General features: G+C 42.1%; 1 protein-coding gene and 1 pseudogene across 6 annotated transcripts in view; both read right to left on the bottom strand.

The window, feature by feature from the left end:
- Positions 1-282: 282 nt before the first annotated feature.
- On the bottom strand, positions 283-4,368 carry LOC137375793 (UDP-glucuronosyltransferase 2C1 pseudogene; annotated as a pseudogene).
- A 10,983-nt stretch (positions 4,369-15,351) lies between these two features.
- LOC137375791 (sialic acid-binding Ig-like lectin 14) overlaps positions 15,352-25,349 on the bottom strand; it is a 122,883-nt gene continuing 112,885 nt past the window's right edge. For 4 of the 6 annotated variants that reach the window (XM_068043251.1, XM_068043253.1, XM_068043248.1 and 1 more), the window contains one exon: positions 18,689-24,784. In XM_068043251.1, coding sequence (XP_067899352.1) covers positions 24,611-24,784 — 174 coding nt within the window. In that variant the 3' untranslated portion in view covers positions 18,689-24,610. Of the gene's footprint in view, positions 15,371-18,688; positions 24,785-25,349 lie in introns of those variants that run through there. The other 2 variants (XR_010976059.1, XM_068043250.1) reach the window with 2 other exon arrangements.

Below are 25,349 nucleotides of genomic sequence, written 5' to 3'. Positions count from 1 at the left end.
GGAAAGTGGAGTTGAGGCCATAATCAGATCGGCCATAATCTTATTGAATGCCGGAGCAGGCTTAAGGGGCCAAATAGCCTACTCCTGCTCCTATTTCTTATGTTCTTTTAATTTCCTCCTCAGTACCTACACACAAAGGGCTACTTTTGATACTCTTGTGATACGTTACCAAGTAATACCTATTGGTACATGTAATGAAATCTGGAAAGATGGTCTGTTTAATATTGGGATCAAACTTTGTATGTGAAATTCAAAGTAATACTTATATCAAATAGATGAATTCTACTGAGTTTTTTGTTTCTTATTCCCTATGATGTTACAAAGCTTCTTCAAGATTAGAACCATCAGCTTCGCAGCCACTAGAAACATGGACAAGAGCAAGGCAACCACATCTACACAATAGTAAGCGTACCAGGGGAGGCGGTAAAATTCAGAGCGTAAATGGGCCGCGCCTCTGTGCCGTGCGACATACTCAATCCAGAAAACAGCTCTGTCCATTGGAGGCTCCAGTTGATCCCTGTGGAGAGCAGATAGATTCTGCATGCTGTCTCGATAAGATCTGTTGCTTATGACTTCGTTAAGTGCCTGCAGTAGATCTGTTGACTGCATGGTCGCAGCATCAACCATTTTGGCCGCTCCACGGACTTGAAGTCTAAGTAAGTTATCAAACTGGTCATAAAACAAAGGGAGGCCAACAATTGGCACCCCATGATAGATGGCTTCATAAATTCCATTTGTCCCACCATGGGCAACGAAGACTCGTGTCTTAGGATGTCCCAGCAAGTCATTCTGAGGGATCCATTTTGCTAGTAGTGTGTTATTCCCTATATTGGGAGGGATCTCTCCATTGTGTCTCCAAATTACTTTCTGAGGTACCTGTGCAAAGGCCTCTGCTATTTTCATTGTAATGTCCAGTGGCAAAGAGTTGACAAGGCTCCCTAGAGACATGACGATAATCCCGTGCTTCCCTGAGGTCTGAACAAACTCCTCAAGCCCCACAGGTAAAGGTTTTGGTGATTTACACTGGAAGCCTCCAATGTACACAATATTTGGCATTGTGGGCCTTGGGAATTCAAACACAAAATCTACTCTCATCAGCCATACATCTGCTTGGAGGAGAACAGTTTTGATGTCTGTGTCCGCACCCAGATATCGCCGGCAGGCTTCATTGTATATGGGGTGAATAAAAAATTCAGAAATGAATAGTTCAAGAAGATGTTGTAAAACATTTCGAAGTCGTTGGAGAAAACTCATTTTGTCCGTCAAACATGACCCAAGTAGAGGGATGTAGGAAAGCGGCGATGGGGCAACGAGGAAATGAGCTTCTCCCCTGGTGGTCCAGCGAACATTGTACACCAAAGGAGTTTTCAAATAATAAGCAAGGATTGAACCAATACCAAGAGCTGGGTCCGCAAGTACTAAGTCAAAGTTTGCTTCTGCAAGCTGTTTTAACAGTTCCTCATCTTCAAAAATTCTAGTAATGAACTCTCCAGCCCAAAGGTGCCATTCACGCAGGAAAGATATCATCTGATGCTGGACCTGAATAAATGCCCATGGCGTCAGGCCATGCCTTAAGGCTGTCAGCACCTTTTGAAGAAAACGTTGTATACCGCTTGAATCATCAAAGTTGGTAGTTCCACCATGTAATTGGACAGCAATTGATTGATAAAGATCTGGACTTTCTTTAATGTACCAAGCCATTGAGGAATAAAGCACAGTAATGTTGTGACCATGATGTCGCAGTTCTTCAATTAGAATTTTCATGTTGATCCAATGGCTTCCATCAACAGGTACAACCAATATCTTAGCTCCATAAGTAACTGGGAAAGGGAGGCTGATGATGGCACCAAAAACACATGCAATCTGTAGTCGGCTCCTCAATCCACAATACTCCATTTGCATAGAATTGATTTGCAGGTCCTGTTGAAGAATTTAACAGAAGTATTAGCAATTCAACATCAGTCACCACTCCCCATCACCATGCCCCCATCACCATTCTCCAATCACCATGCCCCCATCACCATTCTCCAATCACCATGCCCCCATCATTCCCCCGCATTACCATCCTTTGGAGATTTTTTATCCCTTCTTCAACATATTGAGCCAAAGACGCCAAATGTTTTCCCACTATATTGACCTAATGACTAAGCTTTTTTGAGGCTGGAGAGTGAATGTTGACAGGTTATTTGACCCTTCAGTTGGGTTGCCAACTCTTCTGAATTGTCCAGGAGTCTGCCGGAATGGAAGCTGTATCTCCCGGGCGCTACTGCCAGCAACCTGGGAGAAAAGTGGAATTTGCAGTTTCCATTTGTCCCGAGTACTTAATTCACCTGCTCGCGAGCAACCTCCCGATTTCCAAAACTTTTCGCACGACAGCTGTTACAACAGAACCGTGAGCAAAGGTACTTGATCTTAGGGGGCCCAAGTTTTATGAGGTAATTGCAAACAACCTTTGAAAACTATAGGCAAGTTTCATGTGATCAGATGCCATGAAATTAACTATGTGATCAAATGTCATGTGACCCAACCGGGCCTCCAGCAATATGTCCAACCTGAGTTACAACCCCACCACTCCCCTGAATTAACACTCTTCCAGTCACCTAATGACTTAGCCTGCCCTTCATCCTCCGCTCACTAATCCTTTAAAAAGACCTTTTCCTTTGCACGCATCTAGTTTTCCTGAATGAGGACCCTGGTTTCTTGGTTGGTACCTCATATAGCAGTACAGTGGGAGAAACGCCTTCACTCAAACAGCACATGATCTACTTGTCTAAGCTCATCCTATTTAGTTCAAAGATTTGTAATTATCTACATTTGGTTTTTAACCGCAGCAAAGTACTTATTAGTTAAACATCAGCCAAGCATCAGTATGACCAGACAAAAAGCAAAGTAAATGTATTCCGTCTGAAGGAGCCCTGTTCTATAATTTGACCAGTAGTTTCAATAATTACACTGGTTACTTAATAATGGGCCAGAATTTGCCGGCAAAATAACAGTGAGTCTAAATATGCATGCCTTTATTAGTGGGTAAACCATGCAGCAACTTGTGGTGAGGAAGAGCTAAGCCATGGTTTGTGAATCACCACAAGTTACTGGCTATTTGCACCGCTTTGCTGTTAGCCTCGTGAAAACAGCAGCTCGCCCTCAACCTCTCCATGAGTTTCAAGAAATTGCTGCATTTGTGCATTGATTGCCAATTAAACTCGCCATAGATAGTTAGGGCTAGAACTTGACAGTGTAAGTACCTTTATAATGACATGATTTACATTTCTGTAATATTACTCAACTGCTCCAGCTGAGAAAGGGAACAACTGAAACTGTGGAGTCTCATTCCTGTAGGTAGTAAGTTGTTCTCAGAGATTTTCAAAATTTAAAAGTTTTATTTTTTCTTACTTTATCTTGCTGTCTCATTTTGCTCTTTCTCTTAATCTAATTTTTCTTTCCATCTCTATTATTTCTCTTTCTGTACTTGACTTGACTCTAATTAACGCTATTTCCTCTGCTGTCATTCCTCTGTTTATTTTTCAATCTTTAAATCTCATCGGTTAAGGAGCTGGACTGTTGGTCCCATCATTCATTAAGTTCTCAAATGCCTCACTGTGCCGTTGTTAACTTGCATTTCCAGCAAATTGTGGTGGAAACATTTTTCGAGCTGAAGGGTGAGGGGAAAAGTCTAATTAACAGGAAACGTTGAGAGGTTCCTGTATCCCACATCTGGATCATTAACTATATGCATTGATAGGTTAAATAAACTAATTAATCATCAAGACACATATTTCAGCAGTACTTCCAGCAATCAGTACCATGTGATCAATTCTAAGCTGGTGTTCAATACGTCCTAAAGTCTGCCTGTCTCATGTTTGAACTGGCACCGATCCAGGATGAATGGGGCCGATGGTGGGGTGGCGGTGAGGGGAGAGAGGGGTCGCTCTGGCTGCCTGCCTCTCCTTCGTGGTCTTGTGCATGCCTGGATGACCCCAAAGAGACAGCACGGTCTCCTGGTCAATAGTTATCTCTCAATTAACATTGCGAAAGCAGACTATCTGGTAATTATCTCATTGCTGTTTGTGGCTGTGTTCACATTTCCTGTTCCATTTCCTCCATTACAGTGACTACAGATCAAAAAGTACATAATTGGCTATAAGGTGCTTTGGGACATTGTAGGGTTCTGAAAGTCACTGCACAAATGCAAGTTCTTTCTTCAGCAGAGATGTTGAGAAACTCCTCGTGGTACAGTGAGAATAAAATAAAAGCTGTATTTAGTTCTAATTTTTTTTTTTAAACATTAAACTTGTGTTTAAATGAATTAAATGACTTACCAAAGAAGACAGAATAAACCCAGTGTGGGAAGCTGGACCCACAGTCGACTGCAGCTTGTGGTGTGCTGAGTTCCATGAGATCAGTGCAGAGGCAATTCTCTCGAATATATACACCCAGGCACCTCCCTGTCTTCGAGGACATGAAATGCTCCCAACCAAACAGAAGTGAGTCACGTCCGTGGAGCTTTCGAAACTAAATCTAATAACTAATTTTCAGAAGGGAAAAGACTGCTTTCAACCAATTATCATTCCCGCTCTGTTGGATGCTCAGTTGTAAGTTTGCCCTCAGAGTCTGCTTCATGTTTTAAAATCCTCATTCTCGTTTTTAAATCCCTCCATCGTCTCACCCCTCTCTATCTTTTCCAGCCCTACAACTCTTGGACATCTCTGCACTCTTCCAATTCTGGCCTCTTGATCATCCTTGATTTTAATCGCTCCACTGTTGTCAGTCATGCCTTCAGCTTGCCTCGGTCCTAAGTTCTGGAATTCCCTTGCTAAACTTCTCCGCTTCTGCACTTCTCTTTCCTCCTTTAAGAGGCTCCTTAAAACAAACCTCTATGTCCTAATTTCTTCTCATGTTGTTCAGTGCCACACCTTCTGATGTTTTACTGCATTGAAGGTGCTATAAAATACGAGTTGTTTTGTTGTTATGTCAATTAACCTTTAAAAAACTTGCATTTATGTACAACAGCAAATATTTGCATTTATATAGCACCTTTATCACAGTAAAACAGCCCAGAAAAAAATTGACTCTGAGCCACATATGAAGATATTAGGACAAGTTAACAAAAGCTTGATCAAAGAGCTGGTTTTAAGAAGCAAGGAAAGGTAAAGGAGGAAGGAAAGGTAAAGAGGCAGAGAGGTTTAGGGAGGGTATTCCAGAGGCTTAGGGCTTCAGCAGCTGATGGCACGGCCACCAATGGTGAAGTGATTAAACTTAGGCAGGCGCAAGAGGCCAGATTTAGAGGAGCAGAGATTTCTTGGTAGTTTGTCGGGCCAGAAGAGGTTACAGAGATAGGGAGGGGTGAGCTAATGGGGGGGCTTTGAAAACTAGGATGAGAATTTTAAACTCGAGGCGTTGCATGGGATGGGAGCCAATGTAGGTCAGCAAGTACAGGGGTGATGGGTGAGTGGGAGTTGGTGTGAGGAGGAAGGCCTCTTTAATATTTCATCCACGAGCTGTGTATGTCTGAAGGCAGCTGTAGCATGCCAGTTAAAGCCTGTCGGTGTAGTTAGAGTTGTCGACAGGGAGTGGGGTGGGTGGGGTGGGGTGAGGAGGGAGTGTTCGATAATGGGCCGGGATATTTTTTGTGGGGCCCAGAGGAACACTCCAGCTAACCTCCTGGCCTTACAAAAAGTAATTTTTTTAAAAAAGCACAAGACGTATCCTTTTTTTGGAGAGGTCACCAGCGATCTCTTTACTGGATGGCAATGTTGGGAGGATTGTTGGCTTGCATGCATCATGATGTTCTGTACTTTATTCTTTGAAAGCTGCAGTCAAAGTAGGACCCCAACTTGTGTATTTAAACAGCCCTCCCACATGTTTTGGGCCGGAGTGGCAGACACCCATTTAAAGGTCCACCTGAAAGCTAAATCAGACGGGCCATTGGGAGCAGGTGGGGACCTCCTGCCTTTCAACTGCTGGTTGCCTGTTTTTCAAGCAAGAAATGGGTGGTCAGTGGGTTACAGATTCCCTTCATATTCCCTTATTTTCCTTATCCCTTTTTTAACCTCTTTACTTATTTTTCTTATTTTAATCAATTTGAACACACCAATATGACCTTTTATTCAATTTTAGTTCATTTCTAACCTCTTTAATTATCCATGCCATCCTGAACCTTGAAATAGTCTCCATTTTAATTGGATCTATTTACTCTACAGCTTTGCAATCTTCTTTTTTAAAAATATCTGCAGTCTTGTGCACTAATTTCTCTTTCCACCTTGCCTCAGTTAGCTCCCTCACCATCTTTCTAAAATCACCTGCCTCCAATCTGCTGACTTGGTCTCTGTCATGCTCGGCCCCCTCCTGCCAAGAATGAGGCACATTAATTTTGTCATGAACATTGATTTTAAACTGTTACTGAAGTGAAGAAAGGACTTGTTAAACAGATAGCTGTGGCTGGAAAAGACATTTGCATATTAACAGACCGTAATTGGAAGGACAAAGGACCATTCCCTGACACATTCAACCAACAATGGACCTTGATCACCAGTTATTGTGTGTAAGAGGAGCATTCCAAACCTTGTTAAGATGATACAATCCACAGAGCCAAGATGTGGTCAGACCAGTTAGTCACATGACTCACTTGCTTGGCAACCTGGGTTTTTCTGAATTGTGCAAACAGTTTGAATGGAGAAAGACTGTTTGCTCCTTGACTGAGAAGATCTCTCTGCTGTCTGCCCCCATCTCTTTTTCACAAGCCTCTGAATCCACTGAGGACACATGAACCCCAAGAGAGAGAAGTCTCCTATAGTGAACAAGGTTTAAGAAGAATACTGGGCCCCAATGAAAAGCAAGATCTACCTACAATCAAGGACTCTACAGTGAGCTTGAAGAACCATAACACCAACTCTTCAGATATTGCCTCAAACTTTTCCACATTATTTTTCTTCTGCTCTTTTCTGTCTCTATTTGCATGTGTGTATTGCATATGCATGCTAGCGTGGGGCGCATCGTGTATCTGTAGGCATTAATTGAATTAGAGTTTAAGTTTATGTTTAATAAATTTCAACTTTTCTTCTTTAAATCTAAGAAAACCTGTTTGTGCTGATTTCTTTGCCTTATAATTGGAAAGCGGTGAACAAGGATTCACCAAGGGGGAGGTAAAAACATAGTGCGTTAAAAATTAAACCCTGTTATGGCAAGACCAGGTGAAGGCTGAAATGGAACTTTAGACCTCTTTCTCACCTGATCATAACAGTCTCTGTAATAACCTTTTCCCTTTCGATTTGGCCTTTACACCCTGTCATATTATGCACACTGCTCCCAAAGTATTTATCCACATTTAATTCACCTACCTGATCTATTCCGCTACTCTTAACAATATCTAGTAACACCTCCTGCTTTGCACTGCCCTGAGGAAGGAACCCCTTACCTTAACACCTGGGAGGCAACAATATATCTGGGAAAATGGGCCTGGACTGCAAAAGTCAGTGTCCATCCCTCTAACTGTTGAGTCCCCTACAACAATTGCAGTCCTTGCTGGATTGTTTATCTCACTCCCTTCAGCAATCTCCTGTTTGTTGATGGTTCTGTCAGAGTCCTCGTCTTGCCCAAAGGAAATGGCTGCTTCAAACTTGTTGGAGGTGCAATTTTCTCTGGGTGTTTCAGCTTGAGCATGTTCATGCTTATCTTCCCTGGCCTGTGGACAACCACTACCCCTTCCTCTTCACTGCCAGCTCCTTAGCTCTCAGTGGAATGACTAGCCTTCAAGGGCAATTAGGGATGGGCAATAAATGCTGGCCTAGCCAGTGATGCCCACGTCCCATGAACAAATAAAAAAAAAATCCTTAGGAACCCTTGCTCCAAAAACCTCTCTCCCTTCCTGATGTGTTCGAATATCTACAACTCTGTCTCAATTTCTGAAATCTAGGGCTGGACTTTCAATCCAGGGTCAGGAACCCGACAGCCAAATCATTAGTGGCTCCCGACCCTATGCCGCATTTGCATTGCTGACGCGATGCTATTTTAATATGCCAAGCCTTTAATTGGACCAGAGGCAAGGCTGGCACTCAATTAGTGGTGCCAGGTGCTGCCTGGAAGTCGGAACTGACTCTGGAGTGTAATGCTCAAAGGCATACGGCAGCCACGACTGTGCTTGCCATTTCCTTGCACATTGGAGCAGGCAGGAGAGCAGAGGGCCAGCAGCCTCATGGTGCATACAAGTGGCCAAACAATTGATCACAAGGTACCTGACCTCCTCAGCTCAAGTGATGGCAACTTTGCACCACCGCTTTAACACCTCAGTTTGAATAACCCTTTTTTTTACCATTTTAATTCAGCAGTAACAGCACATTATGTCTCCCTGAAGTGCTCCCAACATGTGTGCACTAACATGTGGCACAGTGGCGCAGTGGTTAGCACCGCAGCCTCACAGCTCCAGCGACCCGGGTTCAATTCTGGGTACTGCCTGTGTGGAGTTTGCAAGTTCTCCCTGTGTCTGCGTGGGTTTCCTCCGGGTGCTCCGGTTTCCTCCCACATGCCAAAGACTTGCAGGTTTATAGGTAAATTGGCAATTAGCAATTGCCCCTAGTATAGGTAGGTGGTAGGGAAATATAGGGACCGGTGGGGATGTGGTAGGAATATGGGATTAGTGCAGGATTAGTATAAATGGGTGGTTGATGGTCGGCACAGACTCGGTGGGCTGAAGGGCCTGTTTCAGTGCTGTATCTCTAAACTAAACTAAACATGCCACAGAGCATTTACTCTTCCCGTTTGTCACTTTGAAAATTTCCTACTGGCCCTCTCCAGCCCGTTAACAAGCTCTTCAACAAGCATAACGGGCTTTTAATTAGAGGCGAGCGGATTGCCAGCTCCCAACCACCTCCCCCATGACCCTCTGCCCTTGATTTGAAAATTGCAGTGTGTTCCATCGGCTGACACTCCATCCGGGAGTGCTATTTTCAAATGCACCCATACCCAACCTCGCTCCCATGGACATTTGAAAATCCAGCCCTTAGTTTTAGTTGGAGATAGGAGACAACAACTGCGAATTGAAACCCCCACAGTTTATATTCTTCATTCAATAATACTTTTAATTAAACTGCTCTGCTCCTCTTTACTCCCCTCCACCACCAGCAACACCCCCCTCCCCCCACCACACCAAAGAAAGTGGTTTTGGCAGTTGGTTCCACCTCCAGCAAGCTTTGCCTGCCTACTCAGTGCTAGAAGTTCAATGATCTCACCAAATTAGACAAGGTAACAGGAAGCATTTACACTTTGTACAAGTGCCATGTTTAGAGGCAGTCTTCACATTTCCAACCAAATTACCTTGCCTGAGCCCTCCCGATGGAGGGGACCTTGAGGGCTTTTCAGACCCTCTTGTTCCCCTGCAAGTGTTCCTTCACTCTTAGCCCAACATTCAGGGAAGCAATGAATGATTCATATGATATGAAATTGCTCATTTCTTACATCTGTTATTACCCCCATTAATGAGTATTTGTTTATGTCTAATTAACTGTGGCTGAATGTTTGCACTCTCCCTTCTAAGTTGGAAGGTTGTAAGTTCAAGACCCATTCTAGGAACTTGAGCATATCATCTAGGCTGACAATCTGAGGGAGTACTGCACTGTGTTATGACTGTGATGGGAGCAACGCACTGTTAATTCAGTCCTGTCACTCCACAGGTTGCAGCATATTTCTTTAAGCTTTCCAAATTGGAAAGGCAGCCAAATTGAACACTCTAGTATCCCCCGAATGAAGCAGACCAAACCAAGTATCTTTAGACAACAACAAATTAACTATTTATTAAAAAAAAACTAAAATCTTAAACACTACTAAGATAAACCTATGTCTACAGACCTTATAACTTCTTTAAAAATGTAACTCCTGCATTCACATACATCTGCTCAAATTTAACAGTGGTGCGGTTTTAAATTAGCTGGATGTTGAGAATAAAATTAAAATTAAGTCTTTGCAAGTTACGTTCCTGATGAATGCAGTCTTCCAATGTAGAAACAGTCAAAGGTCGTTTGAAGTCTTCACAGTGGTCTGATGGAACAAAAAGTCCTTCAAAGGTAGGAATTCAGCAGTTCAGCTGTTGCAGCATTAAACTGTCCCTTCAGTGATGTACACAGCACATACCAATAATTTGTTGGGAAAGAAAAGCTTTTCTTATCTCTTTTATGGAATTAATATGGCTTGAAGCTTTGCAGAATTTTGAGAGAGGAATAATACAGTTCCTTCAGTTCAAATCACCTTAGAACTCTCTCTGCTTAAAACCAGTCTCTGCCAGCTAGTTTAAAAAGTCCAAACTGCAACATTGAATCACGTGACCTCTCTCCTGCTGCTGTTGCTTGGCAACTAGAATGCAACTGGCAGACTGAGTCTCCGGAATCTTCTGTCTTAAAGGTGCACTGATCTTTTTACAGTCTTAAAGGCACACACAATATTTCCAAGGAGAAAAAAAAAGACTGTGACAACTGTCAGATGTGCTGTTTCATGGATGAGATGTTAAGCTAAGGCCCTGTCTTCTATCTCAGGTGGATGTAAAAGATCCCCTGGCCCTATTCAAAAAAGAGCAGGGGAGTTCTCCCTGGTGTCCTGGCCAATGTTTAACATCAACTGGCATCACTAAAGCAGATTATCCAATCATTACCACATTTCCGTCTGTAGGTCCTTGCTGTGTGCAAATTTGCTTCTGTGTTATCTATATTACAGCAGTGACTACACTTCAAAAGTACTTGATTGGCCATAAAGCGCTTTTGGTTATCCTGAGGTCATGAAAGGTGCTATATAAATGCAAGCCTTTTTTTCTTTTGCTTCTGCAAGCAGGCCCCAGCCAAAGTACATATGGTGCCGGGGAAGCACAGGCCTACATAGATGAGTTGAAGCCTGAAATGGAAATGGATTCAGCTAAGAATGAAAAGGGGGGAAATCGTGTCTGATATTTTTCCTTAAATCTTCTGTGCATAAATTCATCCAAAGAGTTAACTGTCAGTTAAAGAATCAGTGTTCCACTGCTTTTGACACGACATTTTTTAGATCCTTCTTCGGGCTGTGGATATTGTCAGCAGGGCCATCATTTGTTCCCTATCGCTACTATTGGGTGATAATGTTTTCTGAAGTGAATCCTGGAACACACAGGGTGGGAGCACAGCAGAGCAACCAGGATGGAAAATATAGGTTGTGAAGCAAAATGTTTTACCAGCCTAAATTTTAACAGTCGCACATATATACTACAACGGCAAAACAAATGTGTATATATTTGCCACGACTGTGACGTCACACTTTTGAAGCACATTCAGACACTTTAAAAAGATTACAATAACACTATTCGGGAACTCCAGTTTTTCGTAGCCACTGTCTGTATGCATCTTTCTTCACATCACTGTCCAAGTCATTTATTTCTCACAGATTTATTAATGATTCCGGTCAACAATAATGTGGATATCACAAGTGTTATGATTTTAATGAGAATTAACAAAAATGACTTTTGCCACCTAGTGGCACATTATAAAACTGCAAACAAAATGGTTTTATACAAATTGTAATACAAAAAAATCACTCTTAATTTTCAGTTTCCCAATAATGTCTGGGACACTGATATTACTAATAGACAAAAAACTCCCATCCCTAAAAACACACGATACATTGTGCTTGCAGTATTTATGATGCTGGTAGGACTACAGAAGCTCATTGGATTAATAGCTGTATTTCTCTGATGAGTGTACCTGTAATGGAATTTTAATTTCCATGCTTAGCTTGTTGAAGAACTCAGACTAAGGAAAGATGAAGTTTGTTTCAACAGAATGACTTTCACAGTTTCAATCTTGTGTCTGGATTTTTCTGCTGTTCACAGGAAGTTCATGACAGAAACCATTCTTGACCGAAGCATACGACCAGGCAAGCACTGGATCAGTTCTGTCTTTTAAAAAAATATATGCATGTGTGATACTGAGGATTCCCAGAGCTGTTTGATTACATCAAAACAGCTGCCACATATATAAAAACATAAGAAATAGGAGCAGGAGTAGACCATATGACCCATCAAGCCTGCTCTGTCATTCAATACGATCGATCTTTGACTCCAATTTCACTTTCCTGCCCAATCCTCATATCCCTTGATTCCCTGAGAGACCAAAAGCCTACTTATCTCAATCTTGAATATACTCAACTACTGAGCACCCACAGTCCTCTGGAGTAGAGAATTCTAAAGATTCACAACCCTCTGAAATATCTCGTCACAGTCCTAAATGATTGACCCCTTATCCTGAGAGTGGGCTCTCTAGTTCTGGATCCTCCAGTCAGGGGAAACAACCTCTCAGTGTCTACCATGTCAAACTGCACCAGAATCATGTCTGTTTCAATGAGATCACCTCTCATTCTTCTAAACTGCTGACAGTATAGGTTCAATCTGCAGAACTTTCCTGCATTGGACAAGCCCCTCATCCCTGGAAACAATCCAGTGAACTTTCACTGCACCACGTCCAAGTCAAATATATCCTTCATACTGTGATTGTTGTTTCAGTGTCGTTCCACTGACACAGTTTACTTGTCATAAACTCATTTCAGAGTTATGTCATCAAACAGCACAACCTCGTTAATTGTCACAATCAGGCATTTCTTCCATAGTAACTAGACTACTGCTTCAAGCTCTGATCTTAAAGGAACCTTCTTTGAAAGCAGACACTTCAATTCTCTCACTCATCTGTATGCTTTGCCCATGCACATATGTATTTTATGACTGTATTGGGAAAAGATCTTAACACATTATGATAGCATTGACTTGGCATGACCCTCACTGCTTCTAGGTCTCGAAGTAGTTTCCTCACTATGACAGGTGGGCCGAAGAGTCTGTTTCAGTGCTGTATCTCTCTATGACTCTATGACAGGTACAAAAGTTTCTTCATATCTTGTAACCACCTTCTTTCTGAGATTGTTGAAGATATCGGCTGACTCCATTAAACAGCGATCATCTCCCTCACATGATTTTATTGTTGAAAAGGTTTCATGTTTGCATGGATAAAATCAAACCAGAGTTTGGCGCATAAATCTGCAAATATTTTGTGAAGACCAACTGGTCATTTTCCCTCTGACAAGAAAAATGACTTCAATAACTCATAAAGTTGAAGGATCTTTTCTGAAGCAGATAACATCAACAGCCATCTGACAGTACTGCATCCCAGGATATTCTGATATTCTTGTTCCACGTACTCAGAAAAACGTTTCAATCTTTCCATGTGAACAGTGAATATATGATCTTAAATAGGATGCTCTCAATGTCTATCAGGATTGCTTCCCTTGCAGCTTGGGCACAGTTGTGAGCAGGGTGTGCAAGGCCTATCACTTCCCTTTTTAAGCTCGACTTTACTTTGGCATGCATGTTTTCTGTGTAATCCACCTAAGTTTGTGCTTGTGCTTTCTGCTGATAATGTCACAACCTTATTTTCAATTCCATATTTATTCATGACATTTTGAAATGTGAGTTTCAATTAGTTCTGATATCTCTCCTTTTAGGTTTGACAAATCCACAAATTTTGTTTGCACACGTGAACTGCCTTCGTAAGCCATAAAATAGCGATAAAAAACAGGAAGCAATTTCTCGTCTGTTATTCGATGCATCAACATCAGACAGCGACACATGTTGAATATTTTTCAGCTCTTCAATCAGCTCATCATTTAGCTATGGAGAAGAAATATTTGCAACTATTGCTTCAAACATGGCACATGCAGGAATTTTGGGTTGCTGATTTTTAAAAAAAATTTAAGTTAAGTTGACTTTAAACACGGATTCGATCTAATGGTATCATATGCATGTATTCCTTCTTGCAAAGCAAGGTCATAGTCATTTTGCGTTGGCTTAACTTTGCAAAAAAAAAAATTGGTAACCAGACTTGAACTAGCAGTTGCTGTAAGAGAAGCTTTATGTTTAGTGGTACTTCATGTTCTTTTAGAGATGTCCTGCCTCCACTCTAAAGGGAAAATACTGTCTGGCACATTGAACATAGTACAGATGTTTCTTTTCTGGTTGGTTGTAATTAAGGAAAATTCTTCTGAAGCTGGTTGTTAAAGCAGCAATTATGCTTTTTTGATAACACCATTTTCCAGTTGTACCAAATCCTGAAGCTTGCATTTATGTTTAGATAATTGCCATTCAGTCAACGTCATAGCTATGGCAACTGCAATAGTGTTATACCCTCCATATTATAGCTAATAGTAATAACAATGATAAAAATCTTCTGGATATTTCTCTTCAACATATTTACTGTTGTCCTTATCCTTTACCATACTCCTATTGAGCGCTTAATTCATTTTTAATGATGTTGCGCAATAGGACAAAATTACAGTCAATTCAACCACAGGCAGTTTACTAAAAAAAATGAAAAATAAATCCAAGTTGTGGGGGGGGGGGGGTGTTGGGGTGGGGAATGAGACAAGAAAGAGAAAGAAGCAAGACTTGCTAGCACTATTATCTCGAGGTCTTGCACACCAACGAACAGTGTGGGGTGTGTCTGTACGGTGGATTCTGGGTGTGCGGTTTGAGGAGTCCAGCCGGCCGTGTTGATTGTGCATTCTTCTTTTTGGAAGGTTGCCTGAATTTTTTTTGATTGTCTTTCCATCTGCTCCTCATTCCATTGCGTCATGATTCTGCACCATTGTGCGAGTGACTAGTAAATCAGCGAGGAGGACAGACAGCAACAGCTTGCCAGTAGATGCTGGGGAGTCTTTTGGGGAAGTTGTTTACCTCATCTGGGAGACTGTCTGCAGAAATTGGGATATATGGTCACCCTACCTAGTAGCCCTTAAGAAGATGGTGGTGAGCCTTATTCTTGAACTGTTGCAGTCTGTGGGATGAATGGCACTAAGTAGGGAGTTCCAAGATTTTGACCCAGTGACAACTAGGAATGGCGATATATGTTCTGTAGCAAAAAAATCTCTCATACCATGAACTGGATACTGTAATCTTACACACACTTTTGTGTATTTCTCCCATCTTTCAGGTGGTGAACTGGCTAATAATAAAAGGTAATTAGAAACCATGAAACTGGATTTATTTTACATGCAATATATGAATGAGCAGAATATGGTTTTCATTGAAATTCAATGGATGCATAACACTGTGTAATATAGAAAATAACAAATACCCCACACTGCCTCAGTTTGTTGGTAGGATGGATTGTTCCCAGTGCATTTCCCAGCAATAGCCAGGTTTACTGTTCGCCCTGAGGCAGCTTCTATGCCAGATTCTCACAGGGATTGCAGGCATGCCTGGGAAATCTGACTTTTGCTTTCAAAAGGCCTTGGGAAGGTGTCCGAACTGTAACATGGGCATCACTGACCTCATCTGGATCACACTGTCATGGAACCACCCCCGGCATGTGACCCCCAACTGTGTGAAGAGGGAAAAGCAACAAGGAAACAAAAGAATTAATGGAATATGAAGCAGAGAATAATATGCTCAGAGCAGTGGCACAGTAGTGAAACTTCAACATCATAAAATCGTAGAATCTAACAGCACAGATGAAGGCGATTTGACTATCATGCCTGTGCTGGCTTTTTAAAACAGCTATCCAAAGTAGTCCCACTCCCTTGCTCTTTTCCCATAGCCCTGCATTTCTTTCCTTTTCAAGTAGATGATTTAAAATATACTGTTTGGATTTTTTGAAATCTTTGTTCCTCCTAAAATTAATCAAAAATATATGGTTTACAATTTTTACTGATTTATTAGAGTCCAAAACTGCCTGCATACATCATCAAATTCTGCCTTGAAAATAACTGTCATCCAGAAATAACTTTGATCTTTTTTTTTTACAAATATTACTGGTAAACATTCTTGGTGCTCAGTATACTTGTATTTTGTTTCATTGAGAATCTTGCGTCTGGATCCAGGATCAATGGTGCAGCACATTTGGGTTTAAAAGGAGTGAAGGAGGTGATGATGTTAATCAGTGAAGTGGTTAGGTTAGGTGGCAACATACTATTCAACCATAGGAAGCATATAGCTAAGTTCAATTCCGTTCTCCTCCCAACATCCCCATATGTGCACTTTCCAGTGGTGGAGGAGAGAGAGCAAGAACGGAGTTTGCAAGTTCTCCCTGTGTCTGTGTGGGTTTCCTCCGGGTGCTCCGGTTTCCTCCCACATGCCAAAGACTTGCAGGTTGATAGGTTAATTGGCCATTATAAATTGCCCCTAGTATAGGTAGGTGGTAAAGAAATATATAGGGACCGGTGGGGATGTTATTGGAATATGTGATTCGTGTAGGATTAGTATAAATGGGTGGTTGATGGTCGGCACAGACTCGGTGGGCCGAAGGGCCTGTTTCAGTGCTGTATCTCTAAACTAAACTAAACTAAACTCTGGATGATTCCCACCTCATCCACTAACTCCTTAGCTCTGGAGAGCTGAGGCAAATCACAGTAGCTGGACCACTGCCCACGTTGACACTCTAGTGCGATAGTGAGGGAGTGCTGTCTTTTGGATGTGTTATGAAGATGCTTCTATATATTTTGTTAAGTATTTTTTTGACGACTCACATTTAAATTGTGTAGATGGATTCTTTGGCAGCCTGAAGAAATGCTGAAAGGACACTTGACTGAAAACACTTACTGGAAGAATCAAGGAGTGCTAAAAAACAACCTTTGCTGGAAACTGTGTACATTAAGCTCAATAAGTAACAGAAACCTTGGTGACCTGGGGAAGATGTTTACAGAGAAGTCACATATCAAAGTTTATGGAGGTCAAGAGGTTGACTTTCTGTTTTGGGATTTGGATTTTTTTCAGTTCAGTTGGGGTGTGAACTGTTTTGAAGACAGTTGTTGTTTTTCCTGCCAAGGAAAAGAAACCCCCAGCTCATTTTGTCTGCACCCTTCAAAGAGACCCTGAGAAGTAAAGTCTTTAAGATCCTCATTTCTCTTGTCTATGGAAAAATCCTGCGATTCAAGTATGTGTTGGCTAAAACCCCTGATGCCACATGCCTCCTGGAAAGACTACCAGACAATTTCTTGACATCTCCAGAACAAATTTCTTCTGAAAAGATCCCAGTAACCTGTCGTCATATGTCCAGATGCCAGACCAAAAGGGACAACTGATTTCCTTCCATATCTTCTCTTTTTTCTTTAAGAATTAGCAAGTATTTGACCAAAGTATTTTTTTTTTGGTCTTTTTTTGAAACAGATCTCTGCAGAGAGAATTCCTGTATTTTTTTCAGTGTGTGTGTGTGGAGTTTAAAAAAGGGAACTTTCATATTTCAAACGGTGTGTTAAAAGCTTTGCATCTTTATTGACTAAGTCTTGTTTTATAATAATATGATAATTTTGTTGTTTATTAAAGAAACCTGGTTGGTGTATTTTATTCTGGGATAAAGAGTAGTGTATATGATTGACCGCAGCAGTAACTGGGTAAACATTTAAATATCTGTTGTGACCTGTGGAGAAGTGGAACGAGAAAAGACTGTGCACTCCTCCCAACTCGATCGTAACAGATGAGATGTTAAAACGAGGCTGTCTCTGGAGGATGTAAAAGATCCCACAGTGCTATTCAATGAAAAGGAGTGTTCCACTGATGTCCTGATCAATATCCCTCAACCAACATCCTTAAAAAAGATTACCTGATCATTATCTGATTGCTGTTTTTGGCATCTTACTGAGTCCAAATTGGCTGCCATGTTTCCAACCTTGACTGCATTTCATTGGCTGTAAAGTGCTTTGGGACATCCTAAGATCATGAAAGGTGCTACATAAATCTAAGGATTTCTTGTTTTCCCCTGCTTAAATCATTCTCTCTCCGACTATTTTCTCCTTGGTGTCTAGAAGGGGTCATGGCCCTTCACTTAAATTTTCAAAACAAAAATAACTACAATGTGAAGTCAGCCATCATGAACTCAGAGAAAGATTTTGAAATGGTAAGGGAAAGCAATTGATCATCATGCTCCATGTGGGATCTAATGACAGAAACAAAGATCTGGAATCATGCTGGATAGATTTAGGAGATTAGGAAACAAGTTAAGGAGCAGGACTTCATGGGTGTTAAACTCAGGATTACTTTCACCAATGACATGATAGAACAGGGAAGGACAGGAAGATTAGAGAAATCAATGCTTGGCTAAACATATTGTGACAGGAAGAGGAATTCCACTTTTTGGGGGCATTGGTAGTAGGTCTGGGACTGATGGGCTTTGATGAGCATAGGCAATATCTGAACAAGGATGATGCTAATGTACCGGCAAAACAGTTAAATAGGGGCGTGATTAAGTATTTAAAGTCAGAAGGGGTGCTGGGTAAATAAAACTAATCAGGATCAGTTAAGGGTAGCAAATATGAGACAGTCACTAATAAATTCAATAAGGAATTCTGAAGAATTTTCTTTACCAAGGCAATAGTTAGAATGTGGAAGTCGCTAGCACAAGGAGTAGTTAAGATGAATAACGTAGATGTATTAAAAGGGAAGCTAGATAAACAAGAGAGAGAAAGGAATAGATGGTTATGCTGATAAGGTAAGATGAAGACGGGTAGGAGGAGACTCGTATGGCACATCAATACTGCTATAGACCAGTTGGGCTTCATGTTACAAACAGGTAGTTGATTAATTACATTTTTTTAAACAAATTTCTCTGTACTTCCAGCCATCTGTCTGTAAACAGATTCGTGATTGAATTTTTCTCTTCCTTAAACCTTGACTAATAAAGGACCGCCACAAAAACATGGTTGCTAAAATCGAAGAAGTAGGGTTTATTAACACACACTCAGGAAGGGGTTTAACTTCACAACACACGCTCATAAACATTCAAGGAAAGGGTAAAGGCATAAAAAAGGCAAGGACATTTACTAAATAGATAATTAGCTAAACTTTAAACAAACATGAATTTCAATGGAAACTAGACTCCATTTTTCATTACCAAAAAGTCCAAAACTGGAGATCATCGGCTGGAAATACCAGTTGGGGAAGGAGCTGATGGAAATACCTCTTTTCTTACATTTACTTCTTCTTGCACTTTCAGAGGTAAATAGAGGTAGCTTAATTGCTAAAGTCACCTTTTTGACAGAGAGAAAGCTGGCAGAAAACAAGTTTTCTTGCTGTTTTATGCAGACTGTGTATTTTTAATTTTCTTGCTGTTTCCAGACTGTGTCTTCTTTTTGATTTTTCTTGCTGCTTTTGCAGACTGTGGCTTCTTTTTAATTTTCTTGCTGGAAGAAAATTCTCTCTTGTTAGAGAGACGTAAATGCAGCTTGAAGGCAGCTCTGGTTTTTCACAAGGCAGCTGTGGTATGAACAAGCTGTAACCTCAAATGCTACAGTTTCAAATCCAAGCAGGCTGAAAAGGGAGCTTCTGGGTCCTATGACTGGACCCCTTCAAGTAGCTGTCCCACATGATCGCCCACCTCCATTTTAACAAGTGGAACACAGAAGTAAAAAAAAAAGCATTCTGTACAAAATGGCGGTTGACAATAACACCCAAATGCACAAAGCATAATTTACAGTTAGTTTTCATCTATTTATGACATTTACTTCTGTGCAGTACATTCTATGTAATTCCACATACACACTTATGTGACCATGAGGGTAAAAAGCTGGGGCACACTGGGTCAGTAGATCCTTGAATTTTTTTTTCTTTTATTCTTTTGTGGGAAGTGAGCATCGTTTGCAAATCCTGAATTTGTTGCCCATCCCTGTGTTTTGGTGAGAGGACAGATGTGTTCCGATGGGTGTTTCGTCAGAACTGCCTCATGGGGACCAGTGGAGAAATTTTTCCCCAGCGATCTCCCATTATTTGCTGTCCTTCCATGAATGTGAAAGGCCAGCATTGATGTAAATGACTGATGGCATTCTTTCACACAAGTGGAGGAATTCCTGAAATTCTCCAAATCCCAATGGCTCATTCTCTTTCAGCTTTCGGATGGCACTATCCCAGGAATGTTAGGTGCCCCTTAAATCAGACCTATAGATGTCAGCAATCCAACTCGAGCTCCCACACATGTATGATAATGCTTGGAGTGTCTCCTGACAATGCAGCCAAGCGCCAAAAGTCATCACTGCGGTCCGAACTGCACACATGCGTGGAACGTATTCATCCTAGCACGTGCGCAAAATGCACACGAGCTTTGTCAGCTTGCCAGTACTAATGTGCGCATGCGCGCAAATACGTCATCACACAAACGGCAGCCTCCAACGCTAGTTTTGGAAAGCGGCCTCAATCACCACTTCTCTTCTCCGCTGCCTCCCACCGTTCTCTCCCATGTCGGCATGCTCGCTGCTCCATCCCGCCGCACACTTCCTGTCTTGCTGCTAGCAGTCCGCTCACTCCCCCACCACCCCAACCTGCCGTTTCCCTGGTCAACGAAGCAGGCAGTGAGCATTGGGAGGGAATGCGACCAGCTGGGCATGGGAGAGACGGTGGGAGGGAGCGGCAGGAAACTAAATACGGCGATTGAGGCAACGATCACAGGAGGGAGTGGGGTACTGTTGGGGGGGGGGGTGTGGAGGTGGTGATCACGACCATTGAGGGGTGAGGGCGTTTGAATTCAATTCTTTTTCTGTGTAAAATTGAGCATTACCATCTTTATTACTGTCAGCTGCCTAAGATGTCGCAGACAGTGACATTTCTGTCAAAGAGGCTGCATTTGCGCATGTGTCAGTACTGCATCGTCTAGTGGTTGGATAGTCAGTAAACGCAGCCTATAAGGTTTCCATATATGGATTGTTCTGCTGTAATTTTGGCCTGCAGTTGATTTAATAGCACCCTCCCAGCCTAAAACTAATACTGTATCAGTGCTTTGTTAGTGCTGCATTAGTCCTGTATTAGTCATATGTTCATGCAGTGTTAGTCTTGTGTTAGTCCTGTGCTATTTTAGTGTTAGTGCTGCATTAGTCCAGTGTTAGACTTATGTTAGTCCTGTGCTAGTCCTGTGTTAGCACTTATGCTGTGTTAATCCTGTGTTGTCCTGTGCTAATGTGGTATTAGTTCTGTTAGTGCTGTTTTAATCCTGTGTTAATGCAGTGCTAGTCCTGTGTTAGCACTGCAATAATGCGGTATAAGTCCTCTTCTTGTCCTGTGCTGCTCCTGTATAGTGTGTTGTTAGTGCTGTGTTAGCAGTATTGCATTAGTGTTGCATTAGTGGCTGTGCTGTGTTGAAGATCTGTACAATATTGAGTTCTGTACTTAGCCATGTAGAGAACGTCAGTACAGAACTTCAATGCAGTCCTGTCAGTCTATGACCTGACTGCATCAAATTACACATTTCACGGCATTAATACTCACTCTGCACATGGAGGGAAGGGGTGTCTCACTATCTCTCCTGAAAATGTTGGTAAGTTCTAGGGTTGCAGTTGACATCCCACAGAACTGTGCAATGGAAGTGTCCGAGAGTTGGACCCCTTACACAGTCCCATCATTAGTCTTCATGTATCAAATGACACATTCCCGGGAAAGTGTTGGGTGTTTATTATCCTGCCACTTCCTGGTGGTGCAATTTCAAATCTTGTTAATTACACTGAGTGTATCACTAAAGGTAGCCATAAAAAGTTTGGAGATTTGGGTAAAAGGCTGCTTGACTGACTGTCAAGAATCATCCAATTGGGTAAGAATTTCTGCAGATTTCGCTTTTCCAATCAGTGTGGAAAGGCAGTGGCCCAAGAGAATGGGCATGTCAGACGACAGGTAGGAGCATGAGGGGTGGGGTGGCTGGAGTTGGGAGGGTCATGTGACAATTCCTCCAGGAATGTGTCAGCCAAGAGTTGGCAAACTTACTGGATGGGCACACTGCTTGCTTTGCTGCATTCTGACCCTGGGAGTACATATAGAGCCGATATGTGTCTCCCGACACAGGCATTCAACGAGGCCTGCGCTGTTGTTTACAAGCCCTAAAAAAAGCAAAGATTTCTTTTCAACAACTCTCCTTACCAACATTTGAGACAGTCAGCTACATGGAGTCCAGCAGGGAGAAGAGAGGCAAAGTCCATCCACAAACATGCATTGCCCAGTTTAGTTACAGCTGTTGTTTCATTTTAATAAGACTCAGGGCAAAGTAATTCAGTCCTGAAAATAAACAAATGACGTGGCTGTGATTTATAATTTTCTCAAATTCCATCCAATCTTTATCAGAAATCTCAAGCTTTTTTTCCTTTCCATAATACTTGTTTCCATTCCAGAATGTGTCAGTGTTGAACTGAATGGCGGGGCTTGTTGTTCTTTGAGTGGGTGAGTGGTTGGGCTTGGCACACTATGATGTCACAAGTGGTCTGATTACACCTGCCAATTAGGCCCAGACCACTGCTGCCCACTGCCATGAGCCCTTGTCTCAGGAGACTGAGGTGTTTGATGTGTGTGTGACAGCTGCTCCAAGGATACTTTCCTTCCTATCTTTCTCTCTCTGTCTCTTTCTCTGTCTTTCTGCCTTTGTGTCCTTCCATCTGTCTTTGTGTCTCTCTGTAGCTTTCTCTTCTGTGTCTCTCTTCCTGTCTCTCTCTGTCTCTGTAATTTTTCTCTCTGTTTCTATTTTTCCTTCTCTTCCTTGCTGTCTCTCCCTGTCGCTCTCTCTGCTATCTCTCCTGCTCTGCATCTCTCTCTTTCTCTGCCTACAGACTCTGGAACAGTTCCTACAGATTGGAGGGTAGCTAATGTAACCCCACTATTTAAAAAGGGAGGTAGAGAGAAAGCAGGGAATTATAGACCAGTCAGCCTGATGTCGGTAGTGGGGAAAATTCTAGAGTCCATTATCAAAGATTTTATAGCAGAGCACTTGGAGAACAGTGGTAGAATCGGACAGAGTCAGCATGGATTTACGAAAGGGAAATCATGCTTGATAAATCTACTAGAATTCTTCGAGGATGTAACTAGTAGAGTTGATGAGGGTGAGCAGGTGGATGTGGTTTATTTGGACTTTCAGAAGGCTTTCGACAAAGTCCCACATAAGAGATTAGCATGTAAAATTAAAGCACGTGAGATTGGGGGTAGTGTATTGCAATGGATAGAAAATTGGTGGGCGGACAGGAAACAAACAGTGGGGAAAAATGGGTCTTTTTTCGAATGGCATGCAGTGACTAGTGGAGTACCACAGGGATCGATGCTAGGTCCCCAGCTATTCACAATGTACATTAATGATTTAGATAAGGGAATTAAATGTAATATCTCCAAATTTGCAGATAACACAAAACTGGGTGGGAAGGTGAGTTGTGAGAAGGATGCAGAGAGGCTTCAGGGTGAATTGGACAAGTTGAGTGAGTGGGCTAATGCATGGCAGATGCAGTATAATGTGGTTAAATGTGAAGTTATCCACTTTGGTATCAAAAACAGGAAGGCAAATTATTATCTGAACGGCTATAAACTGAGAGAGGGGAATATGCAGCAAGACCTGGGTGTTCTCGCACACCAGTGACTGAAGGTAAGCATGCAGGTAAAACAGGCAGTAAAAAAGGCAAATGGTATGTTGGCCTTCATAGCGAGAGGATTCGAGTACAGGAGCAGGGATGTCTTGCTGCAATTATACAGGGCCTTGGTGAGGCCACACCTGGAATATTGTGTGCAGTTTTAGTCTACTTATCTGAGGAAGGATGTTCTTGCTATAGAGGGAGTGCAGCGAAGGTTTACCAGACTGATTCCTGCGATGGGGGGGACTGACGTATCAGGAGAGATTGAGTCGGTTAGGATTATATTGGCTGGAGTTCAGAAGAATGAGGGGGGATCTCATAGAAACCTATCAAATTCTAACAGGACTTGACAGGGTAGATGCTGGAAGGATGTTCCCGATGGTGGGGGAGTCCAGAACCAGGGGTCATAGTCTCAGGATATGGGGTAAACCTTTCAGGACTGAGATGAGGACAAATTTCTTCACCCAGAGAGTGGTGAGCCTTTGGAATTCTCTACCACAGAAAGCAGTTGAGGCCAAAGCATTGTATGTTTTCAAGAAGGAATTAAATATAACTCTTGGATCTAAAAGGATCAAAGGGTATGGGGCGAATGCAGGAACAGGCTACTGAGTTGGATGATCAGCCATGATCATAATGAATAACGGAGCAGGCTTGAAGGGCCGAATGGCCTACTCCTGCTCCTATTTTATATGTAATTCTATGTTTCTCTCAGTTTGTCTCCCCCTCTCTCGCTCAGGAACATAGGCCCTATATTGCCTTTCAGATGACTTTCCAGCAGGGGACACTAGACAGCCATTAGGAGCAGGAACCCGGCTGACTTACTTTATTTTATTTATTTATTGTCCTTGTAACACTCATGTGAATTGAGGTAACCTTATGGTTGTCATTTTATGAGCAGCACTATCACCTCTGAGGCCTCTCCAGGGCACACACCAACCTCACTTGCTCATCCATGATTATTCCTTCACCGTACTTGGGCCAGTATCCTGGAACTCCCTACCTAGCACTAATCTTGAGAGCATCATCATCACCAATACTGCAAAGGTTCAAGATGAAGGCCCACCTCAGGGCAATTGGGAATGGACAATAAAAGCCATCTTGCCAGCGATGCTCACACCAAGAGAAGGAATTAAAAAAAGAATATACAGAACACTGGAGAAGAATTTTCAGAGTAGATGTGGATGAAAGTCCAATTATCTTGCACAAAATATATTTTTTGTTTCTGAACCTATTTTTTCCATATGACACCATGTACAGTTTGTTGTGCTTAATGTTTTTCTGGTTTTGGATTGTGCGGATTGTCCTTAACCACTATACAGGCGTATAGTATGGAGTCCTCTGAATCCTTTTGGGTACCTCCTGCTTCCTTACTGATGGTCTTAAACTTGTCCACATTCTCATACACAGCACCGCCAGTGGATCCAGTCACTTGATTGTCCTGCTGACAGATGATAAAATTATTTAGTACTGTAATGAAAGTGCTGTTCTTTAACATGAAACGTTTGCTGTTTACCCTACCATATCGGCTGTGAAACCCTCACCAAAGCTATTGCTACCTTCAAACTCGACTATTCCAATGGGCTTCCTGGCTGGCCTCCCATCTTCCATGCTCCATAAACATAAGCTCATCCAAAACTCTGCTGCCCGTTTTCTAACTCGCACTAAGCCTCATTCATTCTTCAGCCCTGTACACATTGACCTACATTAGCTCCAGGTCCAGCATTTCTCGATTTCAAAATGATCTCCCTCATGTTCATATCACTCTATGGCCCCGCCCCTCCCTATCTCTGTAACTGGTTCCAGTTCTACAACACTTCAAGCACTCTCTGCTCAACTCTGGCCTCTTGTGCGTCGCCTGATTCCTTCACCCTACCATTGGTGGATGTGCCCTCAACTGCCTAGGCCCTAAGTTCTGAAATTCTCTCCATAACTCTCTCCCTCTCCTTCATTAAGTCACTCCATAAAATGGACCTCTTTGACTATGCTTTTGGTTACATGTCTTTGAC

The sequence above is a fragment of the Heterodontus francisci genome, chromosome 12 (genome assembly GCF_036365525.1).
Source record: "Heterodontus francisci isolate sHetFra1 chromosome 12, sHetFra1.hap1, whole genome shotgun sequence".
Lineage (NCBI taxonomy): Eukaryota > Metazoa > Chordata > Chondrichthyes > Heterodontiformes > Heterodontidae > Heterodontus > Heterodontus francisci.
The sequence above is the reverse complement of the archived record's forward strand: the minus strand, read 5'-3'. Positions and strand labels throughout refer to the sequence as shown.